Here is a 24,761-nt window from a genome sequence, read left to right as displayed (position 1 = left end):
TTCCATAGATAATTTAACATCACCTGCACTTATACACAGAAAAAGGGGCCTTAGCTCTTGTTTTTCAACTAGTGGAAGTTTCACTAGTTTTTTAATTGGTGCACTATAATTATTCATAATAATGGGATTTATTATGCCATTACTCAGACATGCACATAACTTCATTAATTTCATTCCCCAGTACCTTCCTTTTCCCCTCTTTTCCTCTCTACCCCTGATCTGATTGACTTACTCTATAGTGGAGGTTTCTTAAATTCTAATAAATCCTTCCACCAAGATCACTTTAGGTGATCTTCAACCTAAACCACTCAGGCCAGAATTACCTTGCATATAATTCACACACACACACACACACACACACACACACACACCTTTTTTTTTTTTTTTTTTTGCACTTCTGGGAATCAAACCCAGAGATTTATGTATGCTAGGTAACAATTTAGCATTGAGGTACATCCCTATCCCTTACCTTGCATTTATTTGTATGCATTTATCTTCTGTAGGTCTATATGATCACAATGCTAAGATATGTCAGGGGAGGCAGCACAGGAAAGAAGATCGTCATGGTGTATAGACATAGGAAGAGGGAAAAGGGAAGATTTTCTAATCATTATTCTAACTCTCTAAGCCAAGCACTCTGCAACAACTAAAGCAGATTTAATCTTCAGTACCAGTTTAAGGAATTATATGTTTTCAGGGGTAACAAGAAATATCAGTCCCTACCAAACACCATTCCAACTACTCCCACATAGCAGAAACTCCTTTACAAAGAAAGGATTTCAATCTATATAGGGCAGTGGCATTTTATAAGAGCAATGCCCTAAAAACCTATCACACTTCAAAGCTCCTTAAGACCAACCCTGAAAATGTACATTTCCATGTGGCAGTTTTCAATTTACTTGGCCTGCTAGCTTTTAAATTATGCAACTTTTAATACATTATTAATTTAAAGAAATTCATATTACTTTAAATTTTGCAAAGAGAGTGAATTCATATTTTTATATCACACTACTTCAAGTTTACCTAATTCAAATACCACTAAATTCAACAGCACTGAACTTGAAGACAACTTTAAAAAAGAAGACTTCTAGAATAATTAATATGTAACAGGAATAAATATAAAGCATCTTTTCCTATTTGGAAAGAGAAAAAAAGTAAACCTAAAGCAGGGCATAGGGGAAAAAAGAAGGAAAAAAAAGAGGATACAACACAAAAGATAAAAAGCTTCTATGACTTCATAATTTTGTCAAGGCCAACAAGTTTATTTTCATCTACGCATAAGAAAATCTTCTTAAACTGGGCTTGGTGACACATACCTGTAATCCCAGCTACAGGGGAAGCTGAGTAGGAGGTTCAAAATTTGGAGGCCAGCCTCAGCAATTTAGGGAGAGGGTGTCTCAGAATAATAAAACAAATAGGGGTAGGGATATAGCTCAATGGTAAAACCCCACTTGGTTCAATCTCCAGTACTGTCCCCCCCAAAAAAAACCCTCATCTTAAAAAGCCTCTTCAGGTTCAAACATTTGTGTGAATACCAAAGCTGAGTACATGAGTACCAAAGATTAAGAATGATTAACAGTGTTAAATTTTTATTTAATGGCAAAAGATATTTACTTTATTTATCAAGTGAATAAATGTTCTACAAAACACCAAGACTTGATTTTGAGAGATGCAATGTACCAGGCCTATTTGGAAAACTGTAGCTAAGTTAACCTAGCTAGACAAAGTCCTTCCCGCTTTCATTACTTTACACTAAATTAAACCTATGGCTTTCCTTTGCCTGTGCATCAGTCCCCTCTTGTTCTCAAGGTTTATCCCTCTAATAAACACTTTCATATTCTATCCTAGTCCTTTCACCACCCCTACCTCTAAACCCCAAACCTAAAATACTCCAGAACAGTTCTGGACCTTTCCATTTAATAAACCAGTAAATCCCTTTTATCATTTAAACCCAACTTTTAAATTGAATATTGTACAACTTGCTTGAGACACCTTTTCCACATCAGAATCCTACTTCTGTAATACGTGTCTCTATTCCCTGTCTGTTCTACCTCACTTTCCTATTCATTCTTCATATCCTTGCAATCAGGCTTCTGCTCATGCCTGTTCACTAAAACAAATCACTAATGATCTCCTCACAGTCAAATTCAAGAAATGCTTTTTAGTCTTTCTTTTTTTGACTTCCCTTTCAGACTTCCTCCTCTCCAAAATGCGGTTGTTCCAGAGTTGGCCTATTTCTTATTCAACATATTATCTGTGGGTGGTTTCAATTATAATACAGATTTAACTACCACCTGTACCCTGCTACATTCCATATCTATTTCTATAAATTAAAACTGTTCCTCAGAGTCAGACTTTTACATACAACTGCCTCTTGGACAGCCCACAGACATGCTCAAATTCAATACCTAAAAAACTGAGCTCATTTTCTTATAAGGTTCCCCCTTCACGCCACATCTTTTATCCCTTCTGTATTTGCTTCACCAGTTAGTGAGAATCATTTTCAAGTTCCCAAGCTAGGAATTTACAAGCCCTTCTTCCTCATGCCTTAAATATAAAAATCTATCCTTTTAAATCTGCAGTAACATTACCTTAATTCAGGAAATAATCACTGCAAAAGCCTCTTAACCAGTATCCTTGTTTCAGGATTCTTACAGTCAACATACCACCTACAAGTATCTCTATAGGGAAAATATTTTGCCATTCAACTTTCCTGTTCTTTAGTAGTACCGTATTACCTACAACATCAACACTCAAAATCTTTTTCATGGCTGGCAAAGTCTTCCTAGTCTATTATTTAAAAACAAAGCAAAACAAAACAAAACTGCCATATTTGCCACATTCTAAACAGACATTTCCACATTCTTAATAATCTGGATTGCCTCCACAACCTTTCACGTGTTATTGTCCACCTTTATAACTTCTATTTATCTTTGAAGGTGATTAGCAGATTAAAGAGAATAAAGTAATCAAAATAAGGCTTTATGTTTAAAAACATAAAAATACATTAAAAATTTATAGGATCTGACAAGTTTGATTTGGAGTTACTGCTAGATTTTTTTTAATTTTTTTTAAGGACAAGAGGCACAGACTTTAGGGTTATCTACAAAGCATCATTTTTAAAACGAGTATGACCTGAGGAAAAGAATATAGAGAAACAAAGGATCAAGAACAGCACTAAAGGGAAAATGGATATTTGAGACAAGATCTTCTTTGTTAGCTAATGAAACTGTGAAAGATGGGTGAAGTTAGGAACCTGAACTCCAGCTAGAAAGAAGGTTGAAGCAGGAGGATCACTTAAAGCCCAAGAGTTGGATAACAATCTTGTCAACAGAGTAACACCCTATAAGAAGAAAAAGAAAGAAGAACTGGCAGACTAGGAAGGCATTAATTCCCCAGAAGGAATTTTCACTAAATAATTAGGTTAAAGGAAGTTAACGAATGATTTCTAAGGGAACACATATTATTGATTTAGACCAGGTGTTGGTAAACTACAATGCAAAGACCAAATTCAGGACCGCCAAAATATTGCTGGAACACAGTTATACCCGTTCACTTAATGAAAATCATTTTCAAGTTCCCAAGCTAAGAATTTACAAGCCCTTCTTCCTCATCCCCTTCCCATTTCATAAACCCATTCACTTACAATACAATGGCAGTTAAGTCATAAGTACTTGTGAGAGAGAAGTTTTGGCCCCTAGAGGGTAAATATTTATTATATTCCTTTATAGAAAAAGTTTGCCAACCTCCAATTTAAACTACTCAGAAAAGAAATCAGGCAATATATTTTAATATAAACTTTGTGAAAGAGAATAATATGTATTATTTACTAGAAAAAATCCGTAATACAAAATGTCTAATATGTATATGATAAAAAATATTTGTTGAACTTATATATACCAAGGCTAGAAATGAAGTAACCAACTATTAAACTCTGACAAAAAAAAGGAGGAAAAGCTGTTGATCAATAATGTCTGTCACTTGTATTACAACTTTTATTAATGTAAATGTTTGTGATATTAATAATTAGCAACAAAAGATAGAATATGAACATCATTTATGACCACAAATTCAACATGTACCAACTGTGTGCAATTGATGCCAAACAAGCAAGCTACTAATTATCCCTAAGTATTCCATCCTTCTTCCTTGTAGTGAGAGAACTTCCTGGGTGTATGGCCAATTGCTACAGCCTCTGTCAGCTAAGTATAGACTGTGACTAAGTTCTGACCAATAGGATATTACTATAAGTATCATAGGCAATTTCCAGAGCATGTCTTTAATAAGTAAAAGGCTTGCCTTCCACTTCCTCTTTCTCTCTTTTTACAGATGAAATACAGAGTGATGGAGAGCGAGGCTCAACCATGCACATTACACCACCAGCAAGAACAGCAAAACTTAAAGGAAACTAGAATATTGGAGGACATCATGGAATTAGAGTTGCTTACCTCTGAATTGTTAAACTATTTTTCTGCCACTGTATATGGGGGTCTCCTTGTTATGATGGGTTTGCCTATATCTTAAATACTTTTTTTAGGAAATATTATTCATCACACAAATGATATCTGGAGTATTATCTCCTAATCTGGGCTAACAAGAAATCTGTAACTATGACACACCCAACAGAAAATAATGAAGGTGATTAGGGATTTACATATCATACAAATTGGAAGAAAAGTACAAGAAACTAAAAGTATTTCAAAATATTTAATTTGAAAAGATTAAAGAATGAAACATGACAGTCTTCAAATATTTGGAGCCTGCTATGATTTGTCGCCCAAAGGTTCATGTGCAGCTTGGTCTTACACTGTGGTCAGGTCAAGTGGAAAGTAATTAGGTCATTGGAGGCAGGACCCTCAGAAGAGATTACCACAGTCCTCACAGGATTCAAGAGAATGGGCTGTTGTAAGGGAGTCTGGCACCTCTTCTGAACCTCTCTTCTGCATTACTGTTCACCACTCTCATACAAGTTCTCACAACTGTGATGCCATCCACCATGAGGCCCACACTGGAGCTGAGCAAATAGATACTGGTGCTGTGCTCTTGAACTACAGCACTGTGAGCTATTTTAAATATCTTTTTTTATAAAGTACCCAAATTCAGGTATTTTTGTTATAACAACACAAATCTGACTAAGAGTCTTTATCACAAAGAGATTTATATAACCTTAAACAAAAGAGTTATATAGAAAGAGGAACCATTCATTCAATATAATTTTATATGCTTGAGACTGTCCTCAACAAAGTCTAGTAGGGAAGGGCAGACACTAAAGTGCTTTTAGAGGTAATAGATAAAGAACAAATTTAGAGACAAACAAAATCTACTGTTATTTTTTCTAAGGTCAAAAAGAAAGCTAACAATAGTAAACAGAAAACAAAAGAGAAAAAAGATGAGACTTGGCAAATGAGCTGTGATTGGACTATGAAGAGCCTTGAAGACCACATTAAGGATTCCAGACAGTCACTAAAGGGATTGAAGAAAGATAAAGAATGTTATCTAATTTGCCTTTTAAATTTTTGTGGGTTTTTTTGTTTGTTTTAAAGATGGGCCTAACTCTGTTGCCCATGCTGTTCTTTAACCCCAGGTTCAAGTGATCCTTGTTCTCAAGAGATGCATGGAAGAAAAAGAGAACAGTGAGGAGAGTTTTATAATTTTCCAAATCAGGACAGACAAGCTAAACTAATAGCAGTAGAATGGTTTTTAAAAAGAAAAACAAACAAACAAACAAAAGACATTTAAAAAGTTTCTGAGTGATAAAATTCTCAGGATTTGCAAAGACCGGATATGATAAAGAAGAAAAAAGAGTATCAAACATGACTACCAATTATGCCATTTGCAAACATACAGAGAAACTACTCTTCTGGAAGAGGACCAGGTTTGAGAAGAGAGATGCTATCTTCCATTTTGGACACCATGAGCTTGAATGAATAATGGCTCCCAAAGTGTACACGTCCTAACCCCTAGAACCTGGGCATGTTACCTTATAGCAAAAGGAGCTTGGCAAATGTGAACAAATGAAGAATCTTGAAATGGGGAGTTTTGCCTGGATTATCTTTAATAGAATTACAGATGTCCTTATAAGACTGTGGCAGAGGGAGATTTGACTAGAGCAGAGAAGGAAGAAGAGTGAAATGCTGAATTTTGAAGATGCACGAAGGAGCCACAATAAATATAGACTAAAAAGGCAAAATATAGATTTTCCCTCAGGGACTTCAGAATTGTAAGGGACTAAATTTGTGCTGTTTTAAACCAGAGTTTGTAGAACAAGAACCAGTTCTTCTCTAGCACATCTCAAACACTTTTGTAGATATATCAAGTTCAAAAATTTTTCTGTTTCACATCTATTAATATAAAATGAAATGAAGTTTCTTTTAATTTAAAAGAGTTTCTATCCCATGAACCCATTTTTTTAAAAAAAAAAAATATGTATTTATTTTTCCAGTTTCACATTTGCATTTTAAAAAAATGCTTTTTTTAAGCAAGGAGTTTTAATTGTGATCTCCTTTAAAAAAAATTCCAGATGGAGGAGTTTGGGCTATTATAAAATGTTTAATATTTTTACATTTCCACATTAAAATATATCATAAGCAAGTAAAAACTTTTACAAAATGGTGATTTTTTTATAAAGAAAAGAAGATATAAAACTAATTTTTATATTTGTTTTAAATAGTGGCAATGGCTTAAAAATGACAATTTAAAATGTTGCTTATAATATAGTTTTGCCTGCTAAATTCTCCACATTTTGTAACCTGCTTTATTTCTTTGGGCATAAAGCATTTTTGCATAGTATTGTAATATTGTTTATGTTTTGTCCCAGTTGTATAGTAATGTTTCAGTCCATCATCCAGCTTTGGCTGCTGAAATCATACAGCTGTGGAGATTTGCCTTTGTTTCTATTAGACTGCTTTTCGGTTCTATATTGAGTATCTTGAGTACTGTAAAAAAGATGTCACTTATTCCTTTAAGGCTGTTTTGTAATATATATAGAGAGAGAACCAAGTGTAGAACTAGAACCAGTTTCCAAGACCCTGTATATATACAGTATACATATATACATACATACATACATACACACACATATATATATGGTCTGGAATTGTGTTTTTAAAGGAAAGCATTCCAGTATGATACTGTGTTTTCACTAAACTTCAAACTATGTCATGTCATTTAATAAAGTGACCAAAATGAAAAAAAAAAAAAGAATAAAGGAGAATCAAATATGTTAACAATGATTAATTTTTAGTGATGATACAAAAGAAAAAAAAAAGAAGGCTACTGGGGACGGGCGGGTGGCACATACCTGTAATCCCAGTGGCATAGGAGGCTGAGGCAAGAGGAACATAAATTCAAAGCCAACCTCAGCAACAGCGAGGCGTTGAGCAACTCAGTGAGATCCTGTCTCTAAATAAAAATACAAAATAGGGCTGGGGATGTGGCTTAATGGTTGAGTGCCCCTAAATTCAATCCCCAGTACTCCCCTACACCCTGTAAAAATAAGGCTACTGGGTTTGGAATTAGAAGAGTCTTACCTAAGAATATAAATCCTATTCACCAGCAGTAACTGAAACCTTAGAATTAAGAGATCTCACTAGAGAAAAGTCATAGAGTTCAAAGAGAGGAGGCCTTAGAAAGTTTTGGTTAAAAAAAAGGTGGGGGTGGGGGATACTGGCAAAGAAAAAAAAAAAGAAAGAAAAAGAAAAAAGTAAAGGAACAGTTAAATAGAGAGATTAAGAAGCAATGTTAAGAAAATAGTTCATGAAAAACTTGGTCAAAATGCTGCTGGCACTTTCAGTTTAAAAAAAAAAGATGAAAAATGCTCATTTGGTGTTTTGAAGAAATCATGGGGATAGAAATCAAATTTGTATGATCTGAGAAGCGATGAGAAAGTGAGGACAGCGAACATAAATAATTCTTCTAAAAAGTTTGGCTGTGAAAATTAGATCGACAGAAAGTGAAATGGGATCAAGGGAGAGTGTTTAAGATGGAAAGACCGTACAGGCTGTATAAATGGATTCCCATGAACAATAGAAAAAAAGTATGTGTTGTCCCACACTTCAATGACACAATCTTGTCAAAATTTTGAATGTTTAACAATTCGATAAGAAAATTTTATCATGTTGATAGTTTTAATTTCTTTTTTATCAGGAGTGAAGATGTGTATTTTAGAGGTTAAAAATGACCCTATCTATTCATATTGCTTATTTTCATACTGGGTTGTTGGTATTTATCTATACTAGGGTTCTTAGGGAAGTTAATGCTCTGTCGGTGATATATGTTGTAAATAATTTTCATAACTTGTTTTATGACTTTATCTACCATGCTTTCCATTTGGGGGATAAGACTTCAAAAGACCTTTCCCATTTCAAAATTATAATAGAAGTTTTCCATGTCTTCTTTTATGTCCCCATTTTTTACATTTAAATCTTTGATCCCATTTGCAGTTTACCTTGGAATACAGTGATATGGATACAAAAATAAATACTAAGTAGGTATCCAGATTTCCTAACACTCTCTTTTTTCTCTGCCACTAGTGATATGATTATGTTATATTTTTATATATCAAATACCTCTATGTATTTTGATCTATTTCTGGACTTAATTTTCTGATTCATTGAACAGTGTTCTTAAACTAATATACATTAACTTAATAATTAAATCTTCAGAATGTATTGCGATCTGGCAGGAAACTCCTCCATCATTATATTTCTTTTCTGGCTGTACTTGCCTATTTTTTTCATAAAAACTTCAAAATTAGCTTACTAGCTTGGTTGTCCCAGAAAAATCAACTATTTATATTTTGGGGGAGATGGTGTTCAATTTGCAGTTTAGGAAAAGTGTCATATTTATATTGATTCCCTTTATCCAAAAATAGTTTTGTTTTGTTTTTTTTAAAACACTGTGAATGCTGAGTGGACTGATTAGAATGTCCTGGTATCCCATAGCCTCTCTTGTATCTCCCATATGTCTTAGTAAAGTTTTCATATAGGTAAATTCAGTATTAAGTAGTTAGACTATCTGCCTCCCACTGGTCTAGTGGAGAAAGGGAAAAAAGGCATTCAATTCCTCAGAAATCATGGATAATTGTCACAAGCCATCCATAGGCTGTGTGTGTGAGCTATGTGCACTATAGCCATATGAGAGGACAGGTCTGGCATTGCACACTGATTGGGCTGGGTAATGCTAGTTCGCCTCTCCACTTGCTCTGCTAATGATCCCACAGAGCACCTGAGATGGGTATGACTTGCCAAGTGGTCAATCAATCCGCTGACCACAAGACATCACAAAGCAAGACTCCACCTTTGAAACCTTATCCCCTGCCTTATTTGGTGAAGAACATTCTATCAAACTCCTTTGTTGGTCCCCCTACAAAAATAAAGAGATTGCGAGGAATCATATTTTAATACTAATGGGAAGAACCTGGTGAAACAGTAAAAAGGCCTATGATTTAAACATGACAGATTGAGCATATGATTTATCTCTGTTCCTTATCAAAATTCCAATCAAGTGACAGTAACATAGAAAGGCTATACATTCCAGAAAGTCAAAGAAAAGAAAAACTACCAAAATATCTTTGAAAGTTTAAAAGTTATATGAAAATTAGTTGAAAGTTTAAAAGTTATATGAAAATTAGTTGAAAAAATGTAATACTGAGTACTGGTACAGAGGAATTCAAGAAGCCAGTTTGTGCTGCAGAACCATGGAAAGGCTAAGTATCATAGAAGGAAGGAAACAAAGCAAGCAACTAAAAACCAAGGAGACTCCTTTTCTTACTTTATCAATTTTTAGAGAAAATAAATCAAAAGGACTACAGACATGAGGATATCAGCTATAAGAGAGAGTTGTTATACTGAAAGCAGGGGATTAAGCAAAATTCCCTTAATCACTTACCTCCTTTTATAACTCAGTTTTAAGAATTGTAGCCAATGGGAATAAAAATTGTGGGGGTTCTCAGTTGAAGAATTCTTCATTACTTATACTTTTCTGTATGTATGAAATATTCATAGTAATTTTTTTAAATAAAGGAAAAAAGATCTATCTGAAAGCACCTTATATTATGCTTGGTTTTGAAGGATTCCAGAGGAAAAAACAGGATACCCAAAAAGGATCCAGAATCATGACAACACTGGCTTTCTCAATAGGAGATTAGAAGCTTGAAGACATTGGAAAAATGCCTACATAAATCTGAAGAAAAATGACCTCCAACCTAAAATTCTATATCTATCTAAACTACTAACCAAATGTTATAGTAGAAGAATTTCATACATGTGAGGTCTTACTTGAGCCAAGTAATAGTTATAGAATGCTAGAACAGGAAAAGAAAAAAATAGAAATCCAATGAACTATGATATACTCATAACAATTTAATTAAATATAGTGGTTAAAATGAAGTAACTAGGGGACTGGGGATGTAGCTCAGTGGTAGAGTGCTTGCCTACCATATATGAGGCCCTAGGTTCAACCCCCAGTAAACTCCACCTCCAAAAAATAAAATGAATACATGAATCAACATAACCTCATAAAACAATACTGAACCAAAACAACTTGAAGAATGATACATGCAATATATTATTTATTAAATTTTAAAACATAGTTACATATGTTGTTTTATGTTTTAGCACAGCAAATCCCTTCTCTGTCTCCCTCTTTGCCTGACTCTTCATTCTTGCCTCAAATAACCTGAGGACAGAGGACTACCCTCCTAACTCTTGTGCCCTCCCTATCTAGGATCTGTAAGTAAAAAGCGTTTGAACTTTTTTCCTATTGATGGTATTATACTGAATTTGGAGGGCTGGGGTTGTGGCTCAGAGGTAGAGTACTCGCCTAGCATGCACGAGGCACTGGGTTCGATCCTTAGCACTACATAAATATAAAATAAAGACATTGTGTCCACCTATGACTAAAAAAATATTAAAAAAAAAAATAGAATTTGGAGCCTGCCATCTAAAGAACCAGGAACAACAAAAGCCTGGTGTTTCCCCAGGAAACCAGGGGGAACACAAAGTTAGGCTCCCAGCACCACAGTGATGGGCAGGCAGGCAAAAACTAGAGATGGATCAGATAAGAGCCATAAGGATATACATATATAAGGAAATTTTCTGTGAAGATCAAACAAATAGGCATTAGGCCGTCTACCAGGTAAAAGTATCCCATGAAAGGCACACTGTAAACACCTATATCCATTTCCCCTTTATTTCTCATTAGGGCAGGGATGCTAGTTGCTCTGGTACTAGAACCCCAGTTTAACTGGGGACCCTCAAAACATATATAAGGTAGTAAAATAAACATGATAAACTAGAAATTCAAAATGAAGATTTACCTTCTGGGGAGAAAGGAAAAGTTAATTATTTTTTTAAAAAGTGAAAGACACAAAGCATTAATTCATTTAGTACAATTTATACTTTTATTTATTTGAAATGGAGGAGGAAAAGTTTGAAGAAATGGGGATGTGTAACTATCATTCAAGATCCTAAGCAAGCTAAGTGAAGCTAGCCAATCCCTAAAAAAAAAATGCCAAATGTCTTCTTTGATATAAGGAGTGTAACTAAGAACAGAGTAGGGACGAAGAGCATGAGAACAAGATTAACATTAAACTGGGATGAGAGGTGGGAGGGAAAGGGAGAGAGAAGGGAAATTGCATGGAAATGGAAGGAGACCCTCAGGGTTATACAAAATTTCATACAAGAGGAAGTGAGGGGAAAGGGGAAAATAATACAAGGGGGAGAAATGAATGACAGTAGAGGGGGTAGAGAGAGAAGAGGGGAGGGGAGGGGAGGGGGGATAGTAGAGGATAGGAAAGGCAGCAGAATACAACAGACACTAGTATGGCAATACGTAAATCAATGGATGTGTAACTGATGTGATTCTGCAATCTGTATACGGGGTAAAAATGGGAGTTCATAACCCACTTGAATCAAAGTGCGAAATATGATATATCAAGAACTATGTAATGTTTTGAACAACCAACAATAAAAAATTTAAAAAAAAAAGATCCTAAGCAAATAGATACAATATTTCTATTTGGGATGATGGAAAAAGTTTTAGAAATGTACAATGGTGATGGTTCTACAACATTGAGAGTGTAATTAATGCCATAGAATTATACATTTAAAATGGCAAATTTTATGTTATGTATATTTATGACAATTTTTTAAAAATCCTAAACAGGCCTAGAGATGAAATCCAGAACACAAGTAGAAGGATTAGTCTTTGAAGAAAAACCAGAATATCTTCTCTATTTATAACAGGAAGAAATGAAGAAAAAACACATACGGATAAAAACTTTGAATAGTCATTATGAAGAACAAGCAAACAGGCAGACCGAAGAAAAACCGCAAGCTTCCTAGGCAATGCTGAAGGCCCAACAGGAAGCCTTATGAAACCTTATAAACAAATAAGATCCCGAATGAATACATAAAATTTTTTTTCAATTGTACTGTGTAGAAGTTAGACAACATTGTCTCCTAGATTATAATGCAACGAAATTCTAAGAAGATAGTACCTACAAACCAAATGAAAGGAATTAGAGAATGGTAGACGACATATGTGGTGTAAAATGTGTTTCTTAAACTTGCCTGATCAGAGAAATCACCTTGAGTAAATTATCTCAGGCCTTGCTCCAGATTCAATGACTCAAAATGTCCAGGAAAAAACCCTCAGATTCTAATATATATTTTAAACTAGGAACTCCAGATTATTCTTTGAATCTGGCAAGTCTGGGACACTCTGGCCTGGAAATGACATCTGAAAGCAAAAAAAACAAACTGTGTTTCACAGCTTCTCATTGTGTATCTATTAGGCATAATGGAGGAAGAAACAAAAGTAAAGACTGGAAGGAGTTAAGTAGAGACCAAAGAACAGAAAAAAGTAAAACTTCCATGGAAGCCAAAGACATATGCCAGGGAAAACTCACACTTTTATTAAAATCAGAAGACTATAGTGGGGAGGAAGAAAAATGTGGAATCAAGGGAAATATACCTATATGAAAATAGTAGTTAGCTTTACATGCATTCAAAATATTTAATGCATTTACAATAGCTATAAAATATCAAATAATTATCTTTAAATATACATATTGCTCTATGTCAACATGTATGTAATCCTTTAGATTAGAAACTCGACAAAGTTATCCTGTATAATTTTCTGAAAGCTATGCAAGCTTGACTCTGTCCCCTATAAGCAGCACTTCTCTGTTGGCGGTGGGGCAGGAGTGGGGGGGTACCGGGAATTGAATTCAGAGCACTCAACACTGAGCCACATCCCCAGCCCTATTTTGTATTTTATTTAGAGACAGGGCCTCACTGAGTTGCTTAGGGCTTTGCTAAATTGTTGAGGCTGGCTTTGAACTCGGCGATCCTCCTGACTCAGTCTCCTGAGCTGCTGGGATTACAAGTGTCTGCCACTGCACCTGGCCTAACACTTCTTAAAAAAAAAAAAAAGTCATGGGACTGGGGTTGTAGCTCAGTGGTAGAGCGCTTGCCTAGCATGTGTGAGGCACTGGGTTCGATCCTCAGCAATATATAAAAAATAAATAAATAAAATAAAGTTATTGTGTCCATCAACAACTTAAAAAAAAATGTCATCATACATCAGTTAAAACTCAAGAAACACCAAGCAGAAACTCACTATATGGAAACCCTGTGTATGGGGTGAAAAGAGGGTAGGGGTTCATTATTCCACAGAACTCATGTTTCAGGAAGAAGCTTATTTAAACTAAATGCTTAAAAAACAGAAAAGAAAACTCTAGCCAGCAATCTTCCCAACCTTGTCACCTGTTAGTAGGAAAGGAATTCCCACTTTGAAACAAACAGTGAAAATGGTATGAGTGGGTCAACTGAGTTTATAACAAGCTTTATTTACTTAGAATAAGAGAAAAATAGAATCCAACCCACCACTTTTATTTATGTGGTTTTATAAAGCCAACTACTTAAAATAATTATTTCTCATTTTATACAATGCACTGATATGCAGAGTTCCTTAAAGGTTCAGTTATTTCCCCAACACACATTCTTCAAGTTCTACTCTTTATTAGTACTATCAATTTACTATAAACTCTACTAGTTTCATTCTTTATTAGCACTACCAATTTACTATAAAATGTTAATTACATTAATCAAAGATCAGAGAGTATATAATAAGCCCATTTAAGGCCTTACCCCAACACTCAATGGGGAAATAACATTTTTTGTTTTTCTCTGAAACAGTAGGCATTAAAGTTGGATACTCTAATCCTACAAAATATTACCATTTTATAGAGTAATAAAAGTAACTAAGAACTACTGCTACATTAATAAAGTTAAAACACCATGCTTTTCAGTGAGAATCCTCTATATTATATACACAGAAGGGTTTTTAAAAAATAAATTAAAACATGCACATTTGCCAGTATCCCCCGCAGCATACATAAACCTGATTCTTGATTCTTCTCCATATACACACTTCAATTACTTAGTTCCTATAAGATACCATTCTCAGATGGTGATATTTAAAACAATTCCCATTTAACTTCACTATGTATTTATTTATTTTACAACTAGGGATTGAATCCAGGGGCACTCTACCACAAATCTGGATCCCTATCACTTTTTATTTTCTATTTTGAAACAGGTTCTCGCCAAGTTGTCCAGGTTCATGAGACCCTCCTGCCTTAACCTCCTACCCGACCAGATTACAGGTGTGCATCACTGAGCCAGGCTCTTTGACAGGGTCTCGCTAAATTGCCCAGGCTGGTCTTAAAACTTTTGATCCTCCTGCTTCAGCCTCCCACATTGCTGGAATTTATAAATGTGCACTACCCCTGACTAATTTCACTATATTTTTAGTCTTTGTTATTGTTTTCATTTGCAATTCATTTGTAGAGTTTAAGACTTAGACCTTGCTGGTCCATGGACCAGAAATATCGGCATCAGCTGAGACCTGGTAAACTATAAAATCCCGCCCTTGCCCTCCAAAAATCAAAATCTGCACATTAACAAAACTCCCAGTTGAATTATATGCATATTAAAATTTCCTATCCCCTACCCTATAGGATATTATATCATTCAGAGACAGCAGAAAAATAATTCCTCTCTGAAGATCTGCCATTATTAAATAGTCCTGGGAGAAGATCCCAACTAAATTATGACCTTTTTCATTTATAAAATGGTACTTGAAAAATGGCTCTTTCCTTTTTTAAAGCCCTGTTAGTCCATAAGATAACCCAAAGATCTGAAATTCTAATCAGTTTATCTGCTGCAATAGAATTTTTATAAAAAGGGGGAGCCAAGGATCCCATAGTCTTGCAGTTATAATAATTCAAAGTTTAAAGCTGCTTAAAATTCTTTCAGATAGCCAGTATTGTAATTACAAGATACAATGCCTAATCAAAAACATAATAAATTACATTCATTCCTATTAAAGTGTGTGTGTTTGTATAGATTTTTTCTTAAGAGAAGTACATTTCAATGTGAACATTAATTTTTCTCCACCAAATGAAACCGGTCCCATTAACACTTGGGATTTTTTTAGTTCAAACTGATAGTTAGCCAATAAAACTTAGACCTGAATACATACATGTAGCCCTTTAGATTAGAAACAAATTTAATAAGTTAGCTGAAACTCCAAACTGCTGAAATTTCAGTAAACAAATAAGTATTGGCCTGGTGTAAAAGTGATATCATGAAATACTTCCTTTGATGTTAGAATATTTGAGTATTATAAAAAGTTAAAAGGAAAAAAAAAAAGGTTCTATAAGTGGATCCTAGCTTTAGCCATTACAATAATCTAAAAATATATAAAAGTAACAGAAGCTATAATTTTTCTTGCACAAAACAAACCTACATTTTATTTCCTTTTGCTAGAGCAGATGAATTCTAAAGTAGTGATTCTCAAACTTTAATGTGCTTACGAATCATCTGGGGATCTTTTAAAATGCAAATTATGACTCAGAGGATCTGAGTAAAAATGAGACTGCATTTCTAACAAGCATCCCAGAGGTGCCAAATTCATATCACAAGCACACTTTGAGTAGCAAGGACAATAATTCAATGTCCAGGGTTTGCAAAGCACTGGTCTTGATAATGTTTCCAATTAAATTACTAATTGATCAACCTAACACTTTTCCATCTTTATCTTACTGGATCCCTCATACAATTAGTAATATTTTTACCACCCTATCATTCTTAAAATCTTGGAAACCTGTATCCCAGTCTTTCTGGTCTCTTCCCATGTTCCTATACTTAAATTCAGGTACATCACAGGATTTTACCCTTAGCTCCATCTCCTCTCCATTCTAATGCTATCCCTAATTATATATGCTAATTGATCCAACTTCTGCACCTCCAGCCTAAACATATCTCCCAAGCTTTTTTTTTTTTACTTCCCAAGCTTTTTCAACCCTGTATGCAGCACCATCCTATCCTCTCTTTGTCCAAACCCCATCTTAAGACTCTTCCTCTCTTTCACAAAGTCCACTTAATCTCTATTTTGTAATTCTCAAAATCTTATTCTTTTCTCTCTAGTGTCAATACCAGTTTGGGCATGGATCATTCTTGACCTAATGACTATCCCAACCTAACCAGTACTCTTGCTTGCCATCACATATTTCCCTCAATCTCATCCTCCACATTTCCTTGTAATCTTCGCAAACATAAATTGATAAAATTCATTAATACCTCTCCCATTACCTTTAGGAAAAAGTATATTAAGGTATGTAACACTCTCCACACTCTTGATTTTCATTCATTCATGCTACCCCACCCCCAACTCCAACCACCCCTTTACAGCAAGCATGTCCTCTTGCCCTATTTAAGCTATTTACAGCTCCCTGAATGTGGCACATTCTCAAATTCCCTCTGTACATCTACATTGGCTATTATTCCCTTTGATTAAAAATGTTCCTACTAAGCTAAGTACTAATCTGCTTTCAACATTATACTCAAGCATCACATGCCTTAAAATGCCTTTTCTAATCACTTAAAGTCTGATGTAAGTAACTGTGCTTCCCTCTCCATGGTAGGATTTTCCTCACTGCAAGTCTCTACTACTTAAACTGCATTATAATTGCTGGTTTATTCATCTCTCCCACTAATCTGATTTCATGAATTGGTCCTTTTAAGAACTGAGTATCCAGTACACGGTAGGTTCTCCATAAATATAGTCATGAATAATTATTATAGCTATACATTTAAACAAACAACTTCTAATAGCTATGTCTCTAAGGTAATTAAAAATTTTACTTGATCTTATTTGTAAGTTAATAAAACTTTGTAAGACTTCGTAAAAATACCCTAGGAATTCATTTAATTCCCCCTAATCTAAAGGTAGTTGTTAAAAATATTAAAAACAAAGCCTTTTGAATTTTGTTTTAAACTGAGATACTTTAATTTCATTGACCACAGCGTAGATAAATAAAAGCACTAATTTCTTCTCCCATAGCTGAAGTAAAAGAGAGAATAGGGCAAAATGTTGTGAACATTGTTCAGACAGCCTAGGTTTCCATCTTGACTTCTACTTTCTAGCTCTATGACCTTGGATAACATCATACACATCCAAAGCCTGTTTCTTCAATGCATAACATAGATAAAATTGCTTACTATGCCCCACCCCCGCCGTTATTTAAAATATTCAGATGTGAATTTGAAAGCATTTCTACTAAACAAATCTGAATTATTGTGCTAGCATCTATCCCAGTATCTGTGAAAGATTTTATAGATGCAAATTTAAAGCTTCATGGGCTAATTCAACCTCCTAAATTTGCCTAATACTTCTCTCCAATGGCTGAAAATTCATAAATAATATTAAGTTCCAGGACCACCAGAGTACAAGACCCATTCAATAGTCCTCAATATTCATATGTGGTGAAAGTGTTCAATATAATGTAATAATGCGATTTGTTATTTTAAAGTTGTTATTTTAGAAAACTCAAAGTAAATCTCAAGGTAAGTTGTTGGTACAGTCATTTAAATTTCAGCTCCATTTTAAAAAACTGGAGGACAAAAATCAGCAGGGAATATTTCAAGATGTCTTCTTTTATTAACTATTTAGACTGGGTTGACACATAAACTTGATCCAATATAGTACAATAGGAAAGTTAAATAGTCACCCTTACAAAGCCAGGACATGCCCCCAAATTTCTGGGTTATTTCTCAAATATGCTTGCTGGTCTATCAGAAAATTTGCTGCATTTCTCTAAACTGAAAAAGGGATAGATCATGTTAACTCTGCTCTCAGCAATTTCTTTCTTTGTTAAGTAGGGACTTACGGGAATTATGAACTACATCAGAATTGTTTTTAGTCTCTTCTGCAATATTTATAAAAATAGGATTCCTTAACCTTTGAAGGGAAAAATTCCTTAAAAAAAAAAAAAAAAAAGAAAAAGAAAAAGAAAATCTACTACAAAAGTCAGCACTTCGGTACCTGATTGTGGTAACAAGGCCAAAATCCAAGACGAAGCCCTTTATTGCACATCGTGTTCCAACATCTTGGGCAGCCCCATCTTGCGACCTCTCCAGATTGGCTGCTCCTGCTCTCTCTACTGCAGAGAGAACTTCAATTAGAGAAATTCTGAGGCTCATAAATCTAAACTGGATACTCCCCTCACTGGAGGCAAAGATGTTGAGACTTACTAAAAAGATTCATGTTAGAGGAGGGTTCAGATAAATCTAAGTGGCTTGAAACCACTATAATGTAAGCAGCTGAGAGTCTTATTTTTACAACAGTTTATTTACCTTTAAAAAAGAGGAAAAAAAAAAAAACCCTAAGGGAAAAGAATGGCAGCAAATTACTAGATAACCTGAAAAAAAGAGGCTATATAATCATGAATCTCTAAAAAGTGAAACAGTCTCTACTAAATTTAAATTTACAGTATAAACAGTATAAACTTATAGCTGACCATTCATATTCACAATCCTTATGAGGAAAGCAAGCAAGAAAAAACTTGGATACATTATTAACTTCTTAATGCCCTAAAATAACCTCATTGAAAAAATGTTTGGTTAAAAACTGGTTAGGAAGGCAATGTTTCCCTGCTGACTTAAGCCTAGCTGCCTAAGCAAGGCTTTAAAAAATATCTTCACCTACTAGAGTGCATAGGCAGAAGGAGCAGAGACTATGGCGGTCTTCCTAGTGACACTCCCAAGTCACATAAATGGGGTATATTTCTGGGATAGACTGCCAACAAGTTACTGAAAGAAGAGAAACAAACCCAACTAAAACCTGGCCAATAAATAGATTAATATCCTCACATGTTCTATGATTATGACCAAAAGTCTTAACTAAAGTTACCAAGGCTATCAGATCTAAATCATATCCTCCACACTAAATAAGCTGATTTGTGAAAGACTGAATTAGTTTTCAAGTTGGTTTTCCATAGACTTGTAATGAAGCATAATATGTATAAAGCATTTCTTCAAGCAAATAAAAGCTCCACCCAAAGACCTCAGTAATTAAGACTTTACAACTGGAGGAACAATTTCAAGTACCATTATCAATCAAACTGTGGTGATGTGAGCTACGCAGCAGAATGAAGACAACATTGTTGAGATACTATATTTACTAAATAATAATAATTTTACCTTACCTGAGTGTGAAAATTTGAAATGGTTGTTGTTTCAATATCTTTCTTGCCCAGAATTTCCATTTTCACTGGAGTGTTGGGGAAATTAAAAGCAAAGTAATCCAAGAAGTCTGGGAGATAAGCAGCCGCTCCATGCACTATTGCTAAAGCATAGTAAGCAGCATTTTTCTCATTTTCACTGAATGTCAAAGCAAGAAACTCCTCAGAAAATCTCTCCATCTCCATTGGAGACAAAAATGAGAGTTCATCCATGTAAGCATGAAGGACAAGAGCACCACCATTGGACTGGTGTTCCTCGTGAATAAAGTTGCTAAATTTAGTACCTGTTTTTAAGAAATTTCTACGAATAGAATGTTCCTGGTGAGTCATAAAAGGTGTTTGTACTCCCTGGGGTACCCGATATTCTTGCATGCCCAAATTTAATCGGCACAGCTGTTCATCTTTCAGATACCTGAAGGACTCCTTATTAACTCCTGAAGTGCTATTTATTTGTCCTTGGGTGAGAATTTCCTTACTGATGCGGGTCAGGCCAGCACAGACGGTTTGTACTTCCTTATTGTACATTTTAAGGCGTCTTCCTCGCATGTCTTCTCGATGTTTCTTTTTCTTTTTCTTCTTTATTTTCTTCAAGACAAAATCATCAGCTCTCTGGGTTTTACCATTTTCATCTGGTGTTTCTGGCCACAATAATTAAAAAAAAGTTAGTTGCTAGGACTAATGTCAACATACAAGCTTCTTAAGGTACTAAAAAGCTACTCAAATCAAACAGCCTCCTCTCAATTCTCAGAATTTGCTATTACAACTTAGAGCCTCAGGAAACAAATGAAACTAACACCTGGGGATGTGGCTCAGTGGTCTAGTGCCCCTGATCCAATCCCCAGTACCTACCCCACACACAAAAAAAACCCTAAATATCCAAGTAATTTCAAATCTGACATATTGTATAAAATATTTGTTCAGTAAACTTTGTAAAATTTAAATTGAAGCTTGTCATATTTCATATTTACTGTTAAGTCTATAAATTATCTATAGGCTAATCAAACAACAGTGAATTAAGTCATAAAACAAAATGACAAAATCTTGCCTACGAAATTGTCATTGTTTTTTGGTATATGGGTTTTTGTTTTTGTTAGAGGGAGGTATTTCTTAGAAGCAGGATTCATTCTCTATTATTGTTCTTATAATTATAAATTATATACAACCTCAAAAATGGAGGAAAACTTGATGATATATATCAAAATCCCTGAAAATATTTACAATTCTCAGACCTCAAACTCCAATTCCAAGTCAAAATTACTTAAGAAAAATAATTGAAGATCTATAAAGATATCAATGACTGTATTATTTAAAACAACAAAAACCTAATCTAAACCCCTAATAATCAGGAACCGATTAAACTCTGATATTTACACATTATAAAATATTACCCAGCCATTATACACCATAGATGAAAAGAATTGACATACAAATTATAAGGTTACAAAATGCTTACAATGTTACTCTTCTAGAAAGCTTACTCTAACAACTCCTCCCCTACCTAAGGGAATATGTAGCAATAGCTATTCCTGCTCCCTGCTCCCTTAGCACTGTACTTCTACCACAGCACTTATCATACTCCATGTTATCACATATTTAATTTTTCACCTCCTCTCTAAACTGTAAGCACTGAGCTCAGTGATATATATCTTACCTTTCATTCCAAAGCACTAGATACAGGTATATTCTGATCCCATTTTTATATTAGACATTCATTTGCCAGGTATATATCTGGGCACTAAGGATATAATGGTTAAGACAGGTAGAATCCCTACTCTCTCTGTTTAGTTTTGTTTGGTATGAGGTATTGAACCCAAGGCAATTTGCCACTGAGCCACATCACCAGTCCTTTTTTTATTATTTTATTTTGAAACAGAGTCTCACTAAGTTGCTTAGGGCCTGCTAAATTGCTGAGGTTAGCTTTGAACTAGTGATCCTTCTGCCTTTGCCTCTGAAGTCGCTGGAATTGCAGGCATGAGCTACCATGCCCGGTCTTACTCTCTTAAATATTACAATCTGATCAAACAAGGAAAAGAAAGTACAGTTAGTAATAAGTAGGTTTTTCTTTTTTTTAATATTTATTTTTTAGTTGTAGTTGAACACAATACCTTTTATTTATTTATTTTTATGTGGTGCTAAGGATCGAACCCAGCACCTCGCACATGCTAGGCGAGCGCTCTACCGCTGAGCCACAACCCCAGCCCATAAGTAGGTTTTTCTAGATGCTGGAGAAGCTCTTTTTACGAGGTGATATTTAGACTCAGTCCTAAATAATAAGATGAGCATATGAAGATTTAGGAGGAAATATTCTAGAGAGAAGCAAAGGACCTTAGTAAATATTTTTATCACTATATCATTCTTAAAATCTTGGAAACCTGTATCCCAGTCTTTCTGGTCTCTTCCCATGTACCTATACTTAAATCCAGGTACATCACAGGATTTTACCCTTAGCTTCATCTCCTCTCCATTCTAATGCTATCTAATGCTATCCCTAATTATATGTGCTAATTGATCCAACTTCTGTATCTACGCCTAAACATGTCTCCCAAGCTTTTTTTTTTTAAACTACCCAAAAGGACCTGAAGAAAAGACAAAATTTGCTTGACTCTGTACCTGACTTTATACCTTTGTACCTTGACTTTAGTACCTATTTTTAAGAAATATGTATATGTATGTGAAATGTGAATACATATACAGAAAAATGTCTGGAGAAATATATACTAAGGTATTATCATAGGGTGGTATTAATGGTATGAGTGGCAGGAGTATAAATGTCCAGCTTTTTTCTGTTTTCTAAAATGAACATATTACCTTATAATTTAAAAACTTAATTTAAATTTCTGAAGGATTATCATAGATTGACATAACCAGGATAGAAAAGCATCTTTGATTTACTAGTTGCAAAATACACCTAGCTAGAAATCCAGGTGTAGTTGTAACCAATCTTTAAGCTTGGTCTAGCAAATATTGTATAGAATTTATCTACCAACCAATAGTATTTTGACATAATTCAATTAATTCAGTGTTAACAAACATACTCCAATTAATCCTATTCTTAGATCTGGGAAGAACAAGTTCCAATAATTTTAAGTAAAGAATTTACTTGGGGGACTGCAATTATAGCTCAGTGGTAGAGCACCTACCTAGCATGTGGGAGGCACTGGGTTTGATTCTCAGTACTGCATATAAACAAATAAATAAAACAAAGGTCCATCAACAACTAAAAAAAAAAAAAAAAAATTAACAACAACAACAACAAAAAGAATTTACTTGGTATAATATATAAGTTGTAAAACAAGTTATAAAACCTTCTATAAAGTTTAAAACCATTTTAGGGCAGGGGTTGTAACTCAGTGGTAAAGCACTTGCTTAGCATTGCTTAGCATATGAGAGGCATTAGGTTCCATCCTCAGCATCACATAAAATAAATAAAATGAAGGTATTGTGTCCATCTACAATTAAAAACATTTTTAAAAATTTAAACCTGTTTTAAAGTTCAAGTCAAAAGACTTTACACCGTATAAATGGCAAATAACTTTCACTATGTCTAATATTTGCTTTTAAGAACAATTAAAAAGAAAACCCTACAGAAAGGGGTATAGATCAATAGTAGAGTCCTTTGCCTAACATGCACAAGGCCCCGGGTTTGATCCCCAACACTGCTAAGTAACAAAACAAAACAAAAAAACAACTTCAAACTTCATTTGCAAACATTATTTGTAATTAAACTGAGATCATACACATGAAATCAGATTGCTTAAACTGCTAAGAAAATGCAGTCAATTTTTTATTCTACGTAAAACTAAATCTTTGATTAGTTAAAACTTAGCAAGTCACTTATGTTTCTTACCAAATAAAATTAATCTAAATACTTTTTCTAATACCAAATCAGTAATATAGGCAATTCTCCTAAGCAACTAAATGCCATCAAATATAAAAGGCCAATTTAAAAATAGCCATCTAATTACACTCCACTAAATGTTTTAGCGATTCCACAGGAAAAGAAAATATTTCATTCTGAATAGGTCTTGTTGTTTTAAGCTTCAGAAGAGGTATTTGGTATGCAGAAGATGAATTGTGACCTAGATCTGCCACTGAAATTAACACCAAGAAGGAATGGTCTTGACTATAACACATTGTGTCTAGATTACTATCATCTTACCATATGGTATTTCTAACATGGTTAAATCTCTGTGGGTTTTATTCCAAAATTTAGTTACATGGAAACCATTCAATTAGTCCATCTCCACAAAAGAAAAAAAACTGTACAAGGAAATAATAAGGGCCTTAAACTGACCATAATCTCATATAATAACATGATTAAAAAGTTTAAATATGAAATAAATTTCAATCTACCTTCCCACTAATCCTGTTTTTCAAATATTTCCTCTTTTCTAAGGCTGATATAGAAAGCTTGTCTTTTTTTAACATTTATTTTTTAGTTATAGGTGGCCATATATCTATATTTTATTTTTATGTGGTGCTGAGGATTGAACTCAGTGCCTCACGCATGCTAGGCGAGCGCTCTACCTCGAGCTACAACCCCAGCCCCATGCTTGTCTTTTTTTAAATGGGGAAATTTGAGACTACTGATCCCATGCTTGCTAACGAATTTCCATGAATAAACAAAATTTATTCTTAAGTTATTGTGGAGGCAATTAATTGTGAACAGCATAAGTATCGACAAGTTGTTGGAAGTTATTATGAAAAGTTGGCCATTGATGCATGAAAGATACCAAATGCCTTTCCTTGAATTAAAAACATTTAAAAGTCTAAATTTTATGTCTAAAGACCACAATCTTTCCATTTCTGGTAGAGTGTTTTAGTTTCTAATAGAGAATGTATTCAGGAAGTCAGATTTTGAGTATTTCCCCATAATGCAAAAGCTAAATTTGTTGCATCAAATTTGCTGTTTTGTAGTGCTAGAGGATCAAATCCAGGGCCTTGTGCCTGTTAACAAAGCACTTTACTAACAAAGCTAAATTTGTTGCATCAAATTTGTTGTTTTGTAGTGCTAGAGGATCAAATCCAGGGCCTTGTGCCTGTTAACAAAGCACTTTACCACTATGCTACAAACCCAGCCCTGGCATCAGTTCTTTACAGACAAGAAGCTGAGTTACACTGCACCTATATTAGGGAAAGCTTTCACATATCTAACTGTAAGAATCAATAT

General features: G+C 34.4%; 1 protein-coding gene across 1 annotated transcript in view; it reads right to left on the bottom strand.

The window, feature by feature from the left end:
* Rsbn1 (round spermatid basic protein 1) overlaps nucleotides 1-24,761 on the bottom strand; it is a 48,773-nt gene that overhangs the window by 15,371 nt on the left and 8,641 nt on the right. The window contains exon 2 of the mRNA XM_046458207.1: nucleotides 19,556-20,229. Within this exon, the coding sequence (XP_046314163.1) occupies nucleotides 19,556-20,229 (674 nt within the window). The remainder of the gene's footprint in view (nucleotides 1-19,555; nucleotides 20,230-24,761) is intronic.

This window comes from Marmota monax, unplaced genomic scaffold, assembly GCF_021218885.2.
Source record: "Marmota monax isolate L192 unplaced genomic scaffold, Marmota_monax_Labrador192_F-V1.1 WCK01_AAM20220418_F8-fsc00087, whole genome shotgun sequence".
NCBI classification, from domain to species: domain Eukaryota; kingdom Metazoa; phylum Chordata; class Mammalia; order Rodentia; family Sciuridae; genus Marmota; species Marmota monax.
The sequence above is the reverse complement of the archived record's forward strand: the minus strand, read 5'-3'. Positions and strand labels throughout refer to the sequence as shown.